General features: G+C 43.3%; 2 protein-coding genes across 2 annotated transcripts in view; both read left to right on the plus strand.

Annotated features, from left to right (window-relative positions):
• LOC311129216 (BCL-6 corepressor-like) overlaps positions 1 to 2,657 on the plus strand; it is a gene marked incomplete at its 5' end in the record, with an annotated part of 2,971 nt that extends 314 nt beyond the window's left edge. The window contains 2 exons of the mRNA XM_084161520.1: positions 514 to 658; positions 862 to 2,657. Of these exons, the coding sequence (XP_084017646.1) occupies positions 514 to 658; positions 862 to 1,336 (620 nt within the window). The 3' untranslated portion in view covers positions 1,337 to 2,657. The remainder of the gene's footprint in view (positions 1 to 513; positions 659 to 861) is intronic.
• Positions 2,658 to 7,092: 4,435 nt separating this feature from the next.
• Positions 7,093 to 20,969, plus strand: LOC311129650 (renin receptor-like). The gene is made up of 9 exons (XM_084162020.1): positions 7,093 to 7,196; positions 8,022 to 8,152; positions 8,246 to 8,374; positions 8,505 to 8,600; positions 8,722 to 8,859; positions 10,862 to 10,915; positions 11,068 to 11,217; positions 19,665 to 19,784; positions 19,940 to 20,969. Exons 1-9 carry the CDS (start codon positions 7,118 to 7,120, stop codon positions 20,132 to 20,134), a joined length of 1,092 nt encoding a protein of 363 aa, XP_084018146.1. The 5' UTR covers positions 7,093 to 7,117; the 3' UTR covers positions 20,135 to 20,969.
• The last annotated feature ends 1,722 nt before the right edge of the window (positions 20,970 to 22,691 follow it).

A 22,691-nucleotide genomic window follows, 5' to 3' on the forward strand; every position in this document is an offset into this window, starting at 1 on the left:
GTTTGTGTGTTAATCTAACTGTGTATCTCTCTGTCCTTAGTGGTGTGTTTGTGTGTTACTCTAACTTTGTATCTCTCTCAGTCCTTAGTGGTGGGTTTGTGTCTTAATCTAACTGTGTATCTCAGTCCTTACTGGTGTGTTTATGTGTTAATCTAACTGTGTATCTCTTAACAGTCTTTAGTGGTGTGTTTGTGTGTTCTTCTAACTGTGTATCGCTCTCAGTCGTTAGTCGTGTGTTTGTATGTTAATCTAACTGTGTATCGCTCTGTCGTTAGTGGTGTGTTTGTGTGTTAATCTAACTGTGTATTGCTCTCAGTCCTTAGTGGTGTGTTTGTGTGTTAATCTAACTGTATCTCTCTCAGTCCTTAGTGGTTTGTTGGGGGTTAATCTAACTGTGTATCGCTCTCAGTCCTTAGTGGTGTGTTTGTGTATTAATCTAACTGTGTCGCTCTCAGTCCTTAGTGGTGTGTTTGTGTGTTAATCCAACTGTGTATCTCTCTTTCTGTTTCTCAGAGTCATTAGAGGAGGGCAGTGTGTGTGACGTACTGACGGACCCCCCAGGGCCGGAGGACGAGGACAGGAGGGAGCTCTTTGAGTTTGAGTTCTCCGACCGACCCCTCCTCCCCTGCTACAACATCCAGGTGTCCCTGTCGCAGGGGTGAGTACAAACACACATAGATCAATCTGATTGGATAGAAGGAGTGGAAGAGGGAAGGAGGAATACAGAGTGGTACAGAATAAGAGAGAGAGAGAGTTTGATGAAAGTTACAGTTAAACCAAGACCATTTATTCAACTATTTTGTGTGATTCCCTGTGGTGCCTTATCTAACCCTCTCTCACCCGCTCCCTTCTCCTCCTCAGGCCCAGGAACTGGCTTCTCTTCTCAGATGTTCTCCAGCGGCTGCGGATGTCTGCCCGTTCCTTCCGCTCCTCCTTCCCCCACATGGAGGTGGTGACGATGGCCGAGGCAGAGTTTTACCGCCAGGCATCTCTTTCCCAGCTCTTCTCCTGCCCAGACGAGCTGGAGGGCTTCCAGCCAGACAGCAAGGAGCTTCTGGACCTGGTGGAGGGGAGTGCTGAGCTGGCCGCTCTGCTGGGTTCCACCCTGGAGTGCCTGGACGAACGCTGGGACGAACTCTCGGAGGCTAATGATAATGTTGACGCTAAGGCTAATGTCAATGGGAACATTAGGGCAATGGCTAATGCTAACAGTATCATTAACGCTAAGGCTAATGTCAATGGGAACATTAGGGCTATGGCTAAAGGTAACATTAGTGCTAAGACTAATGGTAGCGCTCATGTTAAAGCTAAGGCTAACGCTAACAGGAGGTCGTGACCCCTGACCCTGAACTTTGACCCTGAATTCTGAATCCCTGCTCTACAGTGGGGGTTTAAAATGGGTGAATGAATAAGACCCCTGCCCTGAGATCTGAGATTGAACTCCTGGTTGTACCGGTGGGCTGGACAGAGGACAGATAGAGCAGCAGAGACTGAATATGTCTGTCCTTCAAGTGAAGATGGAGAGGCGACTGTAACTTAACAATGGTCTAATTTTTTATAAATGTATTAATATATCTATAAATATATAAATATATCTGGAAATGTTTTCTCGATTTCTATCCTGCAATTGTGTGAGTGTGTTTGTGTTGTCATGAATGGAAGGTTGTGTGCAGAGGCGTAATGCCCATGGCACAGGGGCATGTTCCTCCTCAGATTTGTCCTGTTAAAAAATAAATACAAATTGCATTAATTTCTTCTTCTTTTTTTCTCTGTAGTACTGGCCACTTGGCAGTTTTATGAAGTTGGCTTTACCTAGTCCAAATAGGTTCTCAATCTCCCAACTTCATTACTCGCTACCAAGAAACCATTTCAGGCTATCAATCAAATTAGAGTAGCTAGCTTGTCTAACTATCTTAGCTGGCATGCCTGCTGGCAAGGTTGGTAGACTTTAGGAAAGCAAGCAATAACTAAATGCACTGAATAAGAATCACATTCCTTTCAATCTTTTAACCAGATTTTAGCAGAGATGCAGAGCAGCATATTTAGTTTCTTTAAAAAAAGAACCACCAGTCAGGAGGATACAGATGGCTCAAGAGCTATGCTGAAAAAATTGACATTTTTTTGTTTTTACATAGAATTAAGCATAATGATTATGGCTCTAGATTTCAGAAAATAGCTGTTTCAGGTGTTTGAAAAATGGTAAATTCTCCAACTTCAGGACAGGGGGGGCCTAGCCCCCCTCGGAACTCTCCTCAGATTTTTGGGGTGCAAGACGCCCCTGGTTGTGTCTGTACAGTATGTGTGTTAAACAGTACATTATGTGTGTGTCAGTTTATATGGAAGTGTGTGTACTGTACAGTCTGAGCACTGAGGCTGCGCTTTTGAATGTGACATTTTGTGTTGATAGGAAGCACATGTTGACGATCTGTTCTAATAGTTTTTTGGTCTGCTCAGACAGACTTAGCGCTCTCTTCACCCTCAGGGGCTGTTTTGTACCTGTGTTCAATCTGCTTCTCATTTAGTCTCTAATTTCACTTGCTAAACTGCAGAGAGATGTGTTTTTGTATAATAGGAAAGTTTTAAAGATGATGAGAAGATATTCTCCCTTCAGCACAGAGCTTGTACATAACAGGGTGGCTATTGCAGTACAGTATCAGTTTTACTGTTTGGTGTGTCTTTTTTTTGTTTAAACTTTGCAATTAAAATATCTCATTTGTATTTATATTTTACAAAAAAAAAGCTTTAAAATAAATCTTAAAAACTGCAAGATAAGGTTTATCTGAGTGTTTAGCTTCTCATTGTGTGATTATTATTGAAGGGCTTACATGGACCCATCTAAGCTTTGGACATAAGGCATATGGCCCTGGCTTTTCTAGACCAAATCTGTCTAGTCTGGACCTACAAAGACCTCCAGACAGTTGGGCTACTTCAATATTTCACCTGCACACTTATACTTGCATACTTGTTTAATGTAGCTAGGCTGTTCTGAGCCACAAACTGAATGCTCAAGGATAAGAGTGTGGAGGGGAGAAGCAGTAGCCTACTCAAGAACAAGACAAAACTCCCTCAAGACAGCGTTAACAGATACTGCTTTTGTGGAGATGTCAAGTTTGCAAAGAAAGTAAATAATTGAACATCAAATGGGATAAAGCTGACCATCAAATTAAATAAAAATGACTTTACATTCACAATTTGTCCCTGACATTCACAAATCCTTGGAATTGCATCCTTAGTATGCCTAAATCAGGGATGGGCAACTCCAGTCCTCTGGGACCTGATTGGTGTCACACTTTTGCCCCAACTCCAGCTAACACACCTGACTTCAATAATCAACTAATCATGATCTTTAGTTTAGAACGCAATTAGTTTGATCAGCTGTGTTTACTAGGGATGGGGGAAAAGTGAGACCACTCTGGCCGCTGACGGCTGGTAGTTGCCCATCCCTGGCCTATATGGACCCTGGTTGGTTAATTTATGATCATATACCCCCACTCAGTGGATGTACTTGATATTACAGGTGAAGAGAAAGTGAACGTTGATGTTTTGGGCTACAGCATTGGTCACCGACTACTCGATCCTAGTCGATCAGCAAACATTTCCGTAAAACCCCCAACGATAAAGCCTCGCGGTCCTATTTTTTTTATTCGTTTCGCGCTGTTGGTGGTAGGCGCACTTGATTCAGCAGCCCTAGCGCCCGGGAGGCAAAGTGTTCCCATTTTGAACCATTTCATGTGTCTGAAGGTAGAACTCCGCCTATCCCGCAGACCCAAAGAGCAAATCAGGTGTCTACCGCTGGCCAATCAGATAGCTCAGATCACCATAGACTGTAAAAAATAAACCTGGAACGCACAGCAAAGTTGATATTGTGAATGAGCTTTCAAAACTTTGAAAACCATGACTAGAGAGAGGCTTAACGAACAGGCTACAGAAAAGAGCTGCTGTTTTAATGAGTACGTTAATCTTTCCGTTTTTTGTTTTTTTTTCTCTTGCTACAACAAGAACTGCAGCTGCAATGAATGATTAGCAAAATATTCAGATAAGCTTGTGTTTTTATTATTTGCGGATTGTGTCTTTTTTTACTATCGAGGATGACAGACAAAATGAGGAAAAAAAATCCAGAAAATCACATTGTAGGATTTTTTATGAATTTATTTGCAAATTATGGTGGAAAATAAGTATTTGGTCAATAACAAAAGTTTCTCAATACTTTGTTATATACCCCTTGTTGGCAATGACACAGGTCAAACGTTTTCTGTAAGTCTTCACAAGGTTTTCACACACTGTTGCTGGTATTTTGGCCCATTCCTCCATGCAGATCTCCTCTAGAGCAGTGATGTTTTGGGGCTGTCGCTGGGCAACACGGACTTTCAACTCCCTCCAAAGATTTTCTATGGGGTTGAGATCTGGAGACTGGCTAGGCCACTCCAGGACCTTGAAATGCTTCTTACGAAGCCACTCCTTCGTTGCCCGGGGGGGGTGTTTGGGATCATTGTCATGCTAAAAGACCCAGCCACGTTTAATCTTCAATGCCCTTGCTGATGGAAGGAGGTTTTCACTCAAAATCTCACGATACATGGCCCCATTCATTCTTTCCTTTACACGGATCAGTCGTCCTGGTCCCTTTGCAGAAAAACAGCCCCAAAGCATGAAGTTTCCACCCCCATGCTTCACAGTAGGTATGGTGTTCTTTGGATGCAACTCAGCATTCTTTGTCCTCCAAACACGATGAGTTGAGTTTTTACCAAAAAGTTATATTTTGGTTTCATCTGACCATATGACATTCTCCCAATCCTCTTCTGGATCATCCAAATGCACTCTAGCAAACTTCAGACGGGCCTGGACATGTACTGGCTTAAGCAGGGGGACACGTCTGGCAATGCAGGATTTGAGTCCCTGGTGGAGTAGTGTGTTACTGATGTTAGGCTTTGTTACTTTGGTCCCAGCTCTCTGCAGGTCATTCACTAGGTCCCCCCGTGTGGTTCTGGGATTTTTGCTCACCGTTCTTGTGATCATTTTGACCCCACGGGGTGAGATCTTGCGTGGAGCCCCAGATCGAGGGAGATTATCAGTGGTCTTGTATGTCTTCCATTTCCTAATAATTGCTCCCACAGTTGATTTCTTCAAACCAAGCTGCTTACCTATTGCAGATTCAGTCTTCCCAGCCTGGTGCAGGTCTACAATTTTGTTTCTGTTGTCCTTTGACAGCTCTTTGGTCTTGACCATAGTGGAGTTTGGAGTGTGACTTTGAGGTTGTGGACAGGTGTCTTTTATACTGATAACAAGTTCAAACAGGTGCCATTAATACAGGTAACGAGTGGAGGACAGAGGAGCCTCTTAAAGAAGAAGTTACAGGTCTGTGAGAGCCAGAAATCTTGCTTGTTTGTAGGTGACCAAATACTTATTTTCCACCATAATTTGCAAATAAATTCATTAAAAATCCTACAATGTGATTTTCTGGATTTTTGTTTCTCAATTTGTCTGTCATAGTTGACGTGTACATATGATGAAAATGACAGGCCTCTCTCATCTTTTTAAGTGGGAGAACTTGCACAATTGGTGGCTGACTAAATACTTTTTTCCCCCACTGTATCCATATCAATAAATGAGACAAAACTAAATATTGATTAAGTCTTGGCTGTAACCTGTCCTGAGTGAAATAGCCAAGGGGTCCCAAATGGTCAAGACTATCTATAGCCTATTCTTATTGCCAGATCTGTTTTCCCTATCAGCCAATGCATGTGCTTCTTCAACTATTTAGTTTAAAATGTATTTAGAGGCTATATTTAGAGGCCTGTGAGCTAGGGTCTCTTTTTAAGGGGAGACCTATAATAAAAACAGTTCTAAAACACAAATAGTTATAAAATTATTCCGCAAGACACTAGTACCCAAAATGATATCCTAAATTGCAATGCCTACAAGTTGAAGGCCTATTTTTTTTTGGGGGGGGGGACTTAAATTAAACATTGAATTATTAAAGTGATATACTGAAGAACTTTGGAGAATTTAGATAATTTTGAATACGCACATGGATTTCAATAAACAAATGGATATTCTCTTTGATTTAGTTCCTATTACAACTCAGACAAATGACAGAATTGATGACATACTGACTGACTGACTGAACTGAATGAAGCGTGAATTAAATGTTCAAATATATTGGAATGATGAGTTGCACTAAGTCATGCATGCTCAAAACTTGATTTGGCTAGTAGGCAAATAGGTCTACATTAGGTCTACATCACAAGCTCTTCAACTGGGCAGCAGTATCACGATGGAGGGAATAGCCTATACGGAAACTACCTAAGACCACTGCAACAGAGTTATTGTAAAGTGTGGGAATAAGCTTATGCCAGACTTAGCCTACGTTTAACCTCTCCCTTGTTCATTTCAAAGTCCATATGTTCATGACCCGATACATATAAATCATGTCAAATTATTTTAAATTAAACCCTCCTACAGAATATGCTTTGGCAAGATTTTGAATGATTAAAAAAATGTCAAAATATTCAATTAAAAAATATATTTTGAATGGCAAAGACTCCAGTGGTCATACATTATTCATAGCTTCACCAAACATCTATTATTATTCTATGTTTCATTATTCTTGCTATATACAACTGGTATGAAAAAATGTATGCACTCACTAACTGTAAGTCGCTCTGGATAAGAGCGTCTGCTAAATGACTAAAATGTAAAATGTTATGATTGCAGACAGAGCCCAGAGAATGGGATGGTGCAATATTTAATTATTGGGCCTATATCCAACTGCAAAACCTCATTGCTACAGAACTGTTTTTAATTGGTTAATGTTGCATAGGCTTACATTTTTTAAGTCGTGTAAAAATAAATCTGAGGGGTAAATTTTGACTCAAAGTGATCTAGACTCAGAAAAGGTTGGTGACCACTGTACTACAGTATATAGAATAGCCCCTGCTTGTGGTATTGATTTTCATTACCTGAAAATGTCAAAGGACAGAGACAATGAACTCCATATTTCAACAGCCATACAATAGAAATCAATCAATGTAATTTCTGCAGATGACCAATTCATACCCATCATGCATTGCTACCATCTTCGTGACAAGCGAGTCAGTTGATTTACGGTACAGCAAGGAGAATGATGTCGCTGGAAAATCGCAGATGGATGGAGGCTTTATTCACCGTAGCGCTTATCTACTGCTCGGCTTTTACGTCAGGTATAAGAGATGGAAATCTTCTGATTATTTACCTACTGATCTAGATCGTTTTCTGGAAATGATCTCATGCAGATAACGTTACTTAGTAGCGAGTCCTCTGCCTGAAAATGATAGCTAACTAACTACAGGAAATAGCTAGCTAGCAACTAGTACCGCTAATGAAATTAGAATCCAAATTGAAAAACACTTCCAATCCTGTTGATAGAAAGATAGTTAGCAATAATTTGTGGCAAGCCATGTTTTTTTTCTCCTTATAAATATGGTGAAATAACGAATAAATACTGCTTGTTGGGCCTAATTACCCTAGCATGCTAGCTAGCTAACGTCAACTTGACAGCCAGCAACCCGCACCAGCTGGGAGTGGGACGACATAATCGGCAGCTAACGTGAGCCATTTCCCACAGTTTGATCCATTTTGTCGTTATGAACAACAATATCTAGCTATCCATTCTTAGCTGTCTTACTAACCAGACTCACAGGGGTGCAACTAGCCAGTTCAGTATCATGTGACACAGTACACCAACATCTGATTCACTTAACTTCCTCAAACATGATTCTGCTTTCCCAGTCACGAGACTCCAGCTAACTAGCTACTGTTGCCCGGCTCTGCCATCCATGAAAAAGTGTAATTCGCTGTTTTTAATTAACAGTCAAGTGGGACCAAATAGCAACACTATACTGTCAGAACCGATCTAGATTAACCTCCATAGTCATATGATATTGCACAGTATGGAATGACCTCACCCAAGCCAAACAGTAGTTAGCTTTGCTATGTAGACATTATTGGAAGTTGTTTATAGATCAATTCCTTCTGTTTTCCCTCAGATGTTCAGGGGGACAGCCTCACCATATTGCAGGCCCCTGAGTATGTGTCCTTCCAAAAGGGAGACTGGCCGATCTCAGGGGAGAAGATTCCAGATATGGTGGCTCTGACTATGGGTTTCTCCATCCAGGAGGTACACACACACACACTGATCCTATGTTTGAGCAGGTATGCAAGCCTATTTTGTTGTATATTATATACTAACATCTTGTGTCTGTGTGTGTAGGATCTCTCCTGGCCAGGCCTCCGGGCAGGTCCTTTGTTCCAGCGTCCCAAGGCCAACGTGCTGGTGGTGGTGAGGGGGGTGGACAGCCTGGCCCTGCCCCAGAGTGTGGCCTCCTACCCCCTAGAGAATGTGAGTGTGACGAGAGTTCCAATCAGTAGGGTGGTGGTTGGGGAGCAGCAAAATTGTGAGATTCCTTTTAATCAGATTCTTCACAGAAGCTCTGTTATTAATAACCTATCCCTTGTTCCCTCTCCTCCAGCCGGTGCCCTTCACCCTGGACAGTGTGGCTGAGACGGTTCACTCTCTCTTTGCTGAGGACACTCCTGTGGTGCTCCAGCTGGCCCCTAGTGAGGAGGTACTGTATGGAACAGCACATTATTGGATGAGCACCTGAGTATGTGTTGCTGTGTTTCATTACACAGAGGGTTGGTATGTGCAGGTGTTGGTAATGTTATCATGTGTATGTGTGTCTACAGAGGCTGTACATGCTGGGAAAGGCCAACGCTGTGTTTGAGGACCTGCCTGTGACCCTGCAGCAGATCCGCGCTCGTCTCTCCCAGGATGGCTCTGTGCTTGCCTCCCTACCACTCAACTCCCTCAGCCGCAACGCTGAGGTACATGCATTAGTCTCGTCACGATGCCAACAATTTACTAACGATACCAGGCCAAGTATCACGATACCGAGTAGTATCGCAATAGCGCATGGTAAAAAATTCAGTGGCCTAGCGTCCTGTTTGCCCTGTCCCCCGACACTTATTCCCATTTTCTAAACATTCATATGTTGAATTTAACTTCACACTGTTCACTGTATAATAGAATACTGCATAGAATGGCTAGCTAATTAGCTTATATTTGAAAAGGCCTGCCTGTAATTTGGCTGGAGGAAGGAATATACATGCATAATGATCTGCATGTCATTGTGGCAGTAAGGGGAAAACACTGCATGAAACCTTTACTCTTCAGTTAACACACAGGCACACACACACTACCTCCCTCACACACACGGTCTTCCTCATAAACACACACACACCATTTTTTACATGGTTAGTGAGTGCATACATTTTTTTTTTTCTTCATACTGGTCCCCCGTGGGTATCGAACCCACAACCCTGGCGTTGCAAGCGCCATGCTCTACCAACTGAGCTACACGGGACACCACTCTCTCTCTCTCTCTCTCTAAAACATACACACTGCTCCATTAGGCACCAAACAGAATGTAAGGAGCACCAGAAAGAGATAGATTTGTGATAGTTTAGGCTTACATTAGGCCTATATGAATCCTACTTTTTAAGCACATCTCATGAGTAGCAGATCATTTTCCTTTCTTCCTGTGCCAATCAAATTTCCCTAGACCTAGTGTCAAGTTAACAGGTTGTTAGCTATCTAGGTAACATGACTAAACAACGTTTGTTATCAAAAAATTATCGGCCTGGGATTAGTTTAAAACGGCCCGTGACATGGTTTGTGAAATTATATCAAATAAGCACGAAATCGCACAGGAAGAAAAAAAAAGAAGGTAGCTCTGGTAATGAGTCATATTTTTTTGACCGTTTAAGCAGAGACAATATGTTTTTCTTTGCTGTAAAGCTGCAAGCTGTTTTTCCTCTCTGGCACTGCTGCGTGACAGCAAACTTGTAAAGCCTATGACTGGCCTGTGCTGTTGGTTATACCAGGGATGAAATTATATACAGTGTATCAACTTTGCTCGCTCTGAGCGCTGCTCCAATGTATCAAATGTACAAATGTAACAACAGAAGACTCATCAGGGTCTGCATCCCCCCTCGCCATCATGGTCCTCTGTAGCTCAGCTGGTAGAGCACGGCGCTTGTAACGCCAAGGTAGTGGGTTCGATCCCCGGGACCACCCGTACACAAAAAAATGTATGCACGCATGACTGTAAGTCGCTTTGGATAAAAGCGTCTGCTAAATGGCATATTATTATATTATATTATCACAGCTAAATTACATTTTTAAAACTGATGTAGGAATAATGTGCAGGAAGAGCGGACGGAGAGATGCAGGTGACTCCTGTGTGGCTCAGTTGGTAGACTGGCGCTTGCAACTCCAGGGTTGTGGGTTCGATTCCCTAGGGGGGACCAGTACGGAGAGAAAAAAAGTATGAAATGTATGCACTCACTACTGTAAGTCGCTCTGGATAAGAGCATCTGCTAAATTACTAAAATCTAAGTGATGGCTGGAAAAGGATGCGGCTGGTGGATTATAGCTGCCACACGTGATATGCGCATAAAAGTGAAGTGGACATTATTGGACTGGTGCATACAAGAGACTAGTTGCTGTTACTTTAAAAAATGTAACAGAATTGATAAACAACTGACTTAATACATGTTTTATAACTGCCGCCAGCGGGCTCTTTAGATCGATATGGGCAACATTTGGTAGTATCATATGAAATGTTACTACGGTATTCTACAATGTTGGTATCATAAGTATCAAGCCGTTTTAGTACCGTAATATTACCGTGGTACCGGTATACCATGCAACACTAACATGCATAAATAGTGCTGGTTCTGTCTGCGTCCCTCGGTAAAAGTGAACAAGAACGGTAAGGGTTGACCACTTCAAATGTTGACCTCTGACCTTCCACTCTCCCTATAGGCTGATCTGCTCTTCCTGTCTGAGGTCCAGGTTCTACATGACATCACTGCCCTGGTAAGACTCTGAATATATAATTTGTTGGGCACAGGGGCATTGGATCATTTAAATCTGAGCACCGCAGTGCCATCCCCAGAGCCTTACAGCATGTGCTACTTCTTCATTATTGTGGCTAACGCTTGTCGTCTATCCCCTTCACACTCCTGTAGCTGCAGAGACACAGGCACCTGGCCAAGGATCACTCCCCTGACCTGTACTCCCTGGAGCTGTCTGGCCTGGAGGAGCTGGGCCGTCGCTACGGACAGGACTCCTCTCAGTACCAAGACGCCGCCGCCATTCTGGCCAATGTCCTGCAGAAGGTAAGCACAAGGGGGAATGCCCATACTCTGTATTCATAAAATGTCTTAGTGGTGTGACTTACTCCTAAAAGGCCAAGTACAGAAGGCAATGGTTTATGGTTGTAACAGCCATTTATGTACACTGAACAAAAATATATAAATGTAAAGTGTTGGCCCTGAAATGTTCCATATGCACAGAAAGCTTATTTCTCTCAAAGTTTGTGCACAAACTTGTTTTCATTCCTGTTAGTGAGCATTTCTCCTTTGTCAAGATAATCTATCCACCTGACAGGTGTGGCATATAAAGACACACTTACACCTTGTGCAATCTAAAATGTGCAGTTTTGTCACACTGGCTTTGTGTGGGTGAGCGGTTTGCTGATGTCAACGTTGTGATCAGTGTCCCATAGTGGCGGTGGGTTTATGGTATGGGCAGGCATAAGCTACGGACAATGAACACAATTGCATTTTATCGATGGCAATTTGAATGCAGAGATACCGTGACGAGATCCTAAGGCCCATTGTCGTGCCATTCATCCGCCGCCACCACATTTCAGCATGATAATGCACAGCCCCATGTCGCAAGTATGGTGGTCATACTTAGGGCTGTTGCAGTGACCGTATTACTGCCACACTGGCGGTCACTAGTCATGAAGGCAGTCAAATTACACGTGACCATTTAGTCACAGTAATTAGGCTTCTCCAAATTCGGATGCTGTTGATGGTCATTAGTAGTCTACCAAACTTGCTAACTGCCTGGTACTCAACACTCTATTATCCCTCTAATCACTCTGACATCAATGCAAATGTAATCGAAAATCTAATCAAACACTTCATGAGAGCTCATGTTGCGCAACATTTCTCTAGGTTATGCAATTGCGCGAGAAAACCGAGTGATGGCCTCTATTAAAAAGAGGATCCCATCAGCTTTCTGTAGGCTAGGCCTAATATATTTATTTATCAACTTTCCTAATATTAAGCACGTTGCTTATCTTTATATAGCCTACCTGGCTGGTATGAAAATGAACCACGGGAAAAGCGTCCTCCATTCGCTATTTAAGTGCATAGATGACATATTTTTTCCCGCTGCCCCTGTTTCGAGACATGTGCATGATAATGGTCCATTCTAAATCAAAACAAATTTCACACATATATGATTTAGTATATGTGAAGATGAGATTAAATCAAGAATAGTCTGATGGGTGACAATATTTGCCTATCACTTATGAATGCTATATTATCACTTTTTCGAATCATAGTCGCCCACCTCATGTAGCCTGGCCTATATGCTTTGATAAGGTTTGTATCACAGCTAAAGTGGATAAATAACTTCTTAAAATTAAGCACATTTAATCTGCTTTACAAGGGGTGTATAGCCAAACTGGCATACATAAGCAGCGCATGAGTTTCAAGTTTGGGGAAGATCATTTTCACCATAAAAATGCACCTTTATAATAAAAGCATTACATGCGTAATCACATTTGCGGTCACTTTTGATATTGGTGTTTTCCCGCTAATGGAACATTCAAGCTTATAGCATACTGCCATGTGTGCATTGCTGCGCTTATAATGGGAAGAAATAGCCTAATAGTTTATCAACATTTTAAGCTAAACATTCTGCATAAAAAAGTAAATGTGGACAGTTCTTCCAAAATCTTCAATATGCACCTCAGAGTTGGATAAGGACGTGCGCAGTTGTGTCACCGATGTGTCTGTCTTCACTTGTAGCCTGTGAGAAAGACCCGATCACGTGATGAGAGCCCATGTGAGTGAGAGGTGCTTCGGGGCGCGCAGCAGTCAGGGAGAAGCGCACAACGCAGCACTCCAGGCCAAGGGCACAATGGCCACTTGCTGCAGAAGGCATGGATTTTTTTAGGGTGCATTACGGCCACACAAAGGGGATGCCGCCATAAAATTCGAGCCATTATCAAGTGCTTGTCAAATTGTGAATGCGAGACTGAAGTGTGTACAGCCTGCGCAAAAAACAAAGCAGAGCTCATGCCTTTCAAGCGACCTTTTTCAAATCATCATTAGTCGCATCATGCAGCCTTACAATGTATGAAAAATCAAAACATATAGCCCAACGTTTGTAGAACAACTAAAGTTACATTAATAACTCTAAATTAAGCATATAGGAATACCTATTTCTTTGTTAACCGGTCAACACAGAATAGCCACATGTGCGCACTCCCTCAAATTGTTTGGAGAAAATATCCTTTCTATTTTATTCAACTTTGTTCAATTGTGTTCTTCATACTATAAAATAATGCAACGGAATTCTAAGCAAATCTTGTCTGCTAAATGAACTAGTGTAGCCCACAGCCATATGCCATAGCCAGATCAGGACCTAACAACTCAAGAGTATGTTCTTCTGAAATTGACTACATTTTCTTCAAATCATGCTTCTTTAGACCTGTCTAAAATAAACATTGGATTTGTTGTGAAGGTGAAGGCTATATTACATGGATTTATTAGACTTTTTAAAATGTAGATGTTCCAAAGTTCTGCATCAGTGGCTTATTTTTAAGGTGTGACCAACGGATGCATATCAGGTGAAATCCATAGATTAGGGCCTAATTCATTTATTTCAATTGACTGATTTCATTATATGAACTGTAACTCAGTCAAATCTGAGCAAATTGTGCATGTTGCGTAAAAACAAAATCTGTGTAGATGATTACCATTAAAACGCTCTCTCGTTATGTTTATATTTACATCAACAGCATCATCCCGGATACCCTAGCCTAGACCCAATCCAATTCGCATACCGCCCAAACAGATCCACAGATGACGCACTCTCAATCGCACTCCACACTGCCCTTTCCCACCTGGACAAAAGGAACACCTATGTGAGAATGCTGTTCATTGACTACAGCTCAGCGTTCAACACCATAGTGCCCACAAAGCTCATCACTAAGCTAAGGACATTTACATCATTTAGCAGACGCTCTTATCCAGAGCGACTTACAAATTGGTGCATTCAACTTATGATAGCCAGTGGGACAACCACTTTTCTTCTTTTTAATTTTTTTATGGGGGGGAGGGGGGTAGAATGATTACTTTATACTATTCCAGGTATTCCTTAAAGAGATAGGGTTTCAAGTGTCTCCGGAAGGTGGTCAGTGACTCCGCTGTCCTGGCGTCGTGGGGGAGCTTCTTCCACCATTGGGGTGCCAGAGCAGCGAATAGCTTTGACTGGGCTGAGCGGGAACTGTGCTTCCGTAGAGGTAGCGGAGCTAGCAGGCCAGAGGTGGATGAACGTAGTGCCCTCGTTTGGGTGTAGGGTCTGATCAGAGCCTGAAGGTAAGGAGGTGCCGTTCCCCTCACAGCTCCGTAGGCAAGCACCATGGTCTTGTAGTAGATGCGAGCCTCAACTGGAAGCCAGTGGAGTGTGCGGAGGAGCGGGGTGACATGAGAACTTGGGAAGGTTGAACACCAGACGGGCTGCTGCAGTGTTCTGAATAAGTTGTAGGGGTTTAATGGCACAGACAGGGAGCCCAGCCAACAGCGAGTTGCAGTAATCCAGACGGGAGATGACAAGTGCCTGGATTAGGACCTGTGCCGCTTTCTGTGTAAGGTAGGGTCGTACTCTGTGAATGTTGTAGAGCATGAACCTGCAGGATCGGGTCACCGCTTTGATGTTAGCAGAGAACGACAGGGTGTTGTCCAGGGTCACGCCAAGGTTCTTTGCACTCTGGGAGGAGGACACAATGGAGTTGTCAACCGTGATGGCGAGATCATGGAGCGGGCAGTCCTTCCCCGGGAGGAAGAGCAGCTCCGTCTTGCCGAGGTTCAGCTTGAGGTGGTGATCCGACATCCACACTGATATGTCTGCCAGACATGCAGAGATGCGATTCGCCACCTGGTTATCAGAAGTGGGAAAGGAGAAAATTGTGTGTCGTCTGCGTAGCAATGATAGGAGAGACCATGTGAGGATATGACAGAGCCAAGTGACTTGTGTATAGAGAGAATAGGAGAGGGCCTAGAACTGAGCCCTGGGGGACACCAGTGGTGAGAGCACGTGGTGCGGAGACAGATTCTCGCCATGCCACCTGGTAGGAGCGACCTGTCAGGTAGGACGCAATCTAAGAGTGAGCAGCGCCGGAGATGCCCAACTCGGAGAGGGTGGAGAGGAGGATGGTGCACAGTAGGCAGCGGATAGGTCTTGAAGGATAAGAGCAGAGGAGAGAACGTTTGCTTTAGCAGTGCGGAGAGCCTCCGTGACACAGAGAAGAGCAGTCTCAGTTGAATGACCAGTCTTGAAACCTGACTGGTTTGGATCAAGAAGGTCATTCTGAGAGAGATAGGAGGAGAGTTGGCTAGAGACGGCACGCTCAAGAGTTTTGGAGAGAAAAGAAAGAAGGGATACTGGTGTGTAGTTGTTGACATCGGAGGGATCGAGTGTAGGTTTTTTTGAGGAGGGGTGCAACTCTCGCTCTCTTGAAGACGGAAGGGACATGGCCAGCGGTCAAGGATGAGTTGATGAGCGAGGTGAGGTAAGGGAGAAGGTCTTCGGAAATGGTCTGGAGGAGGGGATAGGGTCAAGCGGGCAGGTTGTTGGGTGGCCGGCCGTCACAAGTCGCAAGATTTCATCTGGAGAGAGAGGGGAGAAAGAAGTCAAAGCATAGGGTAGGGCAGTGTGAGCAGGACCAGCTTGACTTAATAAATGAGGATCGGATGTCGTCAACCTTCTTTTCAAAATGGTTGATGAAGTCATCCACAGAGAGGGAGGGGGAGGAGGAGGATTCAGCAGGGAGGAGAAGGTGGCAAAGAGCTTCCTAGGGTTAGAGGCAGAGGCTTGAAATTCAGAGTGGTAGAAAGTGGCTTTGGCAGCGGAAACAGAGGAAGAGAATGTAGAGAGGAGGGAGTGAAAAGATGACAGGTCCGCAGGGAGTCTAGTTTTCCTCCATTTCTGCTTGGCTGCCCGGAGCCCCCTTCTGTGAGCTTGCAATGAGTCGTCAAGCCATGGAGCAGGAGGGGAGGACCGAGCCGGCCGGGAGGATAGGGGACATAGAGAGTCAAAAGATGCAGAAAGGGAGGAGAGGAGGGTTGAGGAGACAGAATCAGGAGATCGGAGGGAGAAGGATTTAGCAGAGGGAAGAGATGATAGGATGGAAGAGGAGAGAGTAGCGGGAGAGAGAGAGCGAAGGTTGCGACGGCACATTACCATATGAGTAGGGGCAGAGTGAGTAGTGTTGGAGGAGAGCGAGAGAGAAAAGGATACAAAGTAGTGGTCGGAGACTTGGAGGGGAGTTGCAGTGAGATTAGTAGAAGAACAGCATCTAGTAAAGATGAGGTCAAGCGTATTGCCTGCCTTGTGAGTAGGGGGGGACGGTGAGAGGGTGAGGTCAAAAGAGGAAAGGAGTGGAAAGAAGGAGGCAGAGAGAAATGAGTCAAAGGCAGACGTAGGGAGGTTAAAGTCACCCAGAACTGTGAGGGGTGAGCCATCCTCAGGAAAGGAACTTATCAAGGCGTCAAGCTCATTGATGAACTCTCCAAGGGAACTTGGAGGGCGATAAATGACAAGGATGTTAAGCTTGAATGGGCTAGTGACTGTGACAGCATGAAATTCAAATGAGGAGATAGACAGATGGGTCAGGGGAAAAAGAGAGAATGTCCACTTGGGAGAGATGAGGATTCCTGTGCCACCGCCGCGCTGACCAGATGCTCTCGGGGTATGCGAGAACACATGGTCAGATGAGGAAAGAGCAGTAGGAGTAGCAATGTTTTCTGTGGTAATCCATGTTTCCGTCAGCGCCAAGAAGTTGAGGGACTGGAGGGTAGCATAGGCAGAGATGAACTCTGCCTTGTTGGCCGCAGAACGGCAGTTCCAGAGACCTGGAGCTCCACGTGGATCGTGCGTGCAGGGACCACCAGATTAGAGTGGCAACAGCCACGTGGTGAGAAGCGTTTGTATGGCCTGTGCAGAGAGGAGAGAACAGGGATAGACAGACACATAGTTGACAGGCTACAGAAAACGGCTACAATAATGCAAAGGAGATCGGAATGAAATGAACTAAACATCTGGGAAAGCGAGAGAACGGGGCCTCCCTCACTTACGTTTCACTGAAACACTCACTCAAATATAACTCTCCCAACTTCCACTTTAGAAATTATAATTGTTGTAAACTACAGCGGTTCAATGTTTTCTAGGAATAGACTCTAACTTAGTTTATTCAGCTAGCTAACTTGGTACAGTATTCTTCCGTGAAAACCTTCCAGGGCACCGAGTCCTATGACGCCATAGCCAACTAGCATGCCAGCCTCCAATAACACAGTTTAGCACCAATACTCGGTTACAACAAACCACCAGTGTGTTAACACGCCAAGCAGATCATTCGTGTCCGTGTCTAACGTTGTGTACATTTTTGGGTTAGTTTTGACAGTTTGAGTGAGTATGTCGTCAATTTATTCAGCCAGTTAGTTAGCTAGAATAGTTAGCATACTAGCTAGCCATTGCTCTCTGCCAGCGAACCAACCCCTCCTCCCATGGCACGAACACACAGAGAGAGCCAAGCTAATGTTAACTAGTCACCCATGTCCCGAATTCCCTTGAACGACTCTGGTTACCAGTATGTAAAAACAAAACACAAATGTAGGTTATAACTTACCCTTAGTAGCTACTGTTAGCCAGTTAAGTGCAAAGCTAGCCACTGAATCGATTCAGCCAGTTCGCGTCTGTCCCAACGGAGAGAAAGCGTCTCCAAATATTAAAGATAGGTCGTTCCAGCTATTGTTTAGTTAGCTATCCAGGTAGCAACACGCTAGCTACATTTCGAGTACAGTAGCTACTAACTACCTAATGTTAACGCTTCAGATAATGAGGTTAGAAAAACAGCTGAATGGTAGGCAGCTAGCTGGCATAATTACAGGTACTCTTAAGCGTGAAATAACTTTGGAAACAACTATCCACAGTTGCTAATAGTTACCAGTAGCTACCTGCTAGCTAGTCCAGGTAGTGGGTTAGCTAGCCTCGTGCTTCACCGGGCTCAGCCGAATACAATACTTACCTACAATAATGACCTATAATAACCTACGATAACTACCTACAACCTATAATAACCTACGATAACTACCTACAATACCTAACTACAATACCTACCTACAATCTAAATACATGGTTTAAGCTTTACTCGACACCATATAAGCCAGAGAGAGACACAACCTTACCCAACGCCTCCTAGGGACCCTGGGACTAAACACCTCCCTCTGCAACTGGATCCTGGACTTCCTGACAGGCCGCCCCCAGGTGGTAAGGGTAGGCAACAACACGTCTGCCACACTGATCCTCAACACTGGGGCCCCTCAGGGGTGCGTGCTTAGTCCCCTCCTGTACTCCCTGTTCACCTACGACTGCATGGCCAAGCACGACTCCAACACCATCATTAAGTTTGCTGACGACACAACAGTGGTAGACCTGATCACCGACAACGATGAGACAGCCTATAGGGGGAGGTCAGAGACCTGGCCGTGAGGTGCCAGGCAAACAACCTCTCTCTCAATGTGAACAAGACAAAGGAGCTGATCATGGACTACAGGAAAAGGCGGGCCGAACAGGCCCCCATTAACATCGACGGGGCTGTAGTGGAGCGGGTCGAGAGTTTCAAGTTCCTTGGTGTCCACATCACCAACAAACTATCATGGTCCAAACACACCAAGACAGTCGTGAAGAGGGCACGACAACACCTTACCCCCTCAGGAGACTGAAAAGGTTTGGCATGGGTCCCCACATCCTCAAAGTTCTACAGCTGCACCATCGAGAGCATCCTGACCGGTTGCATCACCGCCTGGTATGGCAACTGCTCGGCATCTGACCGTAAGGCGCTACAGAGGGTAGTGCGTATGGCCCAGTACATCACTGGGGCTAAGCTTCCTGCCATCCAGGAGCTATATACTAGGCGGTGTTAGATGAAGGCCCAAAACATTATCAAAGACTCCAGTCACCCATGTTCTCTCTGCTACTGCACGGCAAGCGGTACCGGAGCGCCAAGTCTAGGACCAAAAGGCTCCTTAACAGCTTCTACCCCCAAGCCATAAGACTGCTGAACAATTAATCAAATGGCCACCTGGACTATTTACATTGACCCCCCCCCCCCATTTGTTTTTACACTGCTGCTACCCGCTGTCTATTGTCTATGCATAGTCACTTTACCCCTACCAACATGTACAAATTACCTCGACTAACCTGTACCACCGCACATTGACTCGGTACAGGTACCCCCTGTATATAGCGTTGTTATTGTTATTTTGCTACTTTTTATTATATTTTACGTTAGTTTATTTGGTAAATATTTTCTTAACTCTTTCTTGAACTGCATTGTTCGTTAAGCGCTTGTAAGTAAGCATTTCACGGTCAGGTCTACACATGTTGTATTCGGCGCATGTGACAAATTTGATTTGATTGACCAACTGTAGTGTATTTCCACAATCTCTTTGTTCTACCTCCCTCTCGACTTCCTGTGCTTTAGTTTGGTGAGGACTTGTTTGGTCTCTATGGTGACAGCGCGGTGGTGGAGGTTGTCACGGTGAAGAACTTTGAGGCGCCACTGACAAGGAAATCTCGCTCAATCCTGGAGTCCAAACAAATTGTGAGTGCATTTAATGTTTTTTCTACATAATCTATGTACATTTATGCTGTTACACAGATCATAAGCCTGTTTAGACTTATTTCGATCTTCATAATTCATAGATATGGTTTCAATGGATGCAAATATTCTCTCTATACCCCTCTCACCCCCTGCAGAGTAACCCTGGCAGTCCCTATAACCTGGCCTATAAGTATAACTTTGAGTATGCCGTGATCTTCAACATCGTGCTGTGGCTGATGATCATCCTTGCCCTGGCTGTTATCGTCATCTCATACAACCTGTGGAACATGGACCCAGGATATGACAGCATCATCTACAGGATGACCAATCAGAAGATCAGGTTGGACTGAAGTCTGCCCAGCAACACTCCAGCCCTCCAATTAGCCCTCTCCTAGTGAAACTTTGTTTTTCTTGTTTTGTGTGAAAAATAAAGATGTGGAGCTGAAGGTGTAGACCTAATTCTAAATGGGTTGGATAGGTTTAAGCAATATGGTGAAAATTATTCCACTTAGCATTGTATAAGCCATGGTTGCACTAATTACAAACCATATGGCATATACCTATTCCACCTCTCAGCTATACACAAGCTTCTAGTGGTCGGTTATGGATTTAGGAGTAGACATCAGAGTAGCAGTTGTTCAGGTGGAGGTAAGTCTTATCCAATATGTATGACATGTATGAGAGATGCAGTTTATTGGTTAGCACTTTTGAGAAATTGCACAGAGGTTAACTATACAGCAGCTGTAGTTGTGTAGTTTAATGATGAGTTGTAACACTGTAGAGCTTTCTCTGAGGCCTAGTCCTGTACCTTTAACCCCACACTTCACATTCCTTATGAGTGTCCTCTTTAGTCGTCCTACTTCCCTGGTGATTTCAAATTTCCAGTTTTATTTTTATTGTAAAAAGAAAAGGTGATTATTCTAATTCCCTGAAAGACTGAGAATTCTGGGGTGTGTGTGTGTGTGATGTAAATGTTTGTCTTGCTATTTGAAACTGTTTTAAGTTAAAGTGAAATCTAGGTGTGTATATATTGAAGTTAGAAATACAAATATCCTGAAGGAAACTGCTGTATTGGAATTGTGAGAAGGTCTGTGTAACATTCACTGGCAGGTTGCATAGGCGCCTTGCATGCATTTTGCGGTTGTGTGACTTGTCAAATGCGCAATAAATTAATTACCATCTGTTTGTACTTTCCTTCATCAGTCAATTGTATTTCACACATTTATTAAACCACCGTAGTCTAGAAACCAGTGAGACATTGGCACAAATGACCTTGTAAAAATGTCCCATAGTTTTATAACATTTGTCTGACACTGAGTTTCTAATAAACAAACTTGTTCTTACTCAGTGACATGACATGTTTACCATAACCAAAAATATTATTCAGTTGATTTATCCAATACAGGAGATCACGAGATGAATGTACTCATTGAGTTACATGTAAATAGCCAACCAGTGAAGCCATGTAGCGAAGCTCCACCTCTAAAATAATCTGCTATATGTAACGGGTTTGGCGTGGTTTTGTAACTGTTTTGGTAACAGCAGATCCACTGTACTACGAAAACACATTGTTCATGTTAATCTTATGGTATTGAACGCACATGGTTTCCATGTGTTTGATATCATTCCATTCACTCCATTCCAGACATTATTATGAGCCGTCCTCCCCTCAGCAGCCTCCTGTGGATATGAAGTAACGGTACATAGGCTATACATCCATGTCAATGATATTATCTTGTGATATGTTATTTCAAGAATATTTTGCTCAACCTGTAGGGAGATTATACTTTTTAAATTGTTTGATGGGGGGTTAAAGTAATTTGGTGGAAAGCCTTGCAAGTGCTTATATCTCCCTATCTGTCAGTCTATCTCTCTCTCAGCCAGCATATAGACAGTGAGGAAGATTCGGGCCCACATTGCTAAGAGAGATCAAGAGGAGAAGCCAATCTTCACACCATGTGGTGTTATTGGTAAGAATACTGACTATGACCGTGATCTTAGGTAATTCCATAGATGTGCAACAATGCTGATTGTTAGCTACCTTTTTATAACAATACCAGGGGTAGGAACAGTACTTTAAAATGACATAGGTAAGAACACTGGCATTACCTAACAATGCCAGGGGTAAGAACATTACCTAAAAATGCCACAGGTAAGAAAATTACATAAAAATCACATACATAAAAACACTGTCATTAAGTAGTATGCTTTAATTTAGTTTAACCTGTTGTTGGCTCTCTTCAAAAGTAAAAGATCAATAGGAAAACGAAAAAGAATAACTCACGATCTACAGTAATCCTTTAAGTGGACCACAAAAAATATTAAATATATAGGATGCTTAATAAGTGACAACAAACAACAAATATATAAAGATAACTTTATTCCATTACTCAACAATATGAAAGCAGATCTAATCAAATGGAATAATCTTCCCATAAATCTTACAGATTGAATAAACCTCTTTAGAATGGCATGGCTGCCAAAGTTTTTGTATTTATTTTCGGTAATACCAATTACCCCACCGAATACATTTAAAAAAAAAGTATACTTGGTCATAACAGACTTTATGGGCAAATAAAATTCATAGAATAAAAAGGAAAGTATTACATTTTATTAAGTCTGAGGGTGGTTTTAACCTTCCAGACTTGGAACTGTATCAACTCGCTACCCAAGGCTTTTATTTGCGACATGTAGTTAAATGCGCTAAAGAGGTACAATGGGTACATATTGAAGCTGCGCATTCTCATCCCCAGAATCGTTTTACGTGTCTCCTTTCAAAGGATAAAGCTAAGAACATTAACAACTTCATAGTTAAGAACACTATAACAATATAGAAGAAAATTAAACATATTCTACAAGAACCAATATCACTCCCTAAAAACACAACCTTATGGAACAATCCTTAGA

This window comes from Coregonus lavaretus (genome assembly GCF_964263955.1).
Source record: "Coregonus lavaretus genome assembly, chromosome: 5".
In the NCBI taxonomy this organism is placed as follows: Eukaryota; Metazoa; Chordata; class Actinopteri; order Salmoniformes; family Salmonidae; genus Coregonus; species Coregonus lavaretus.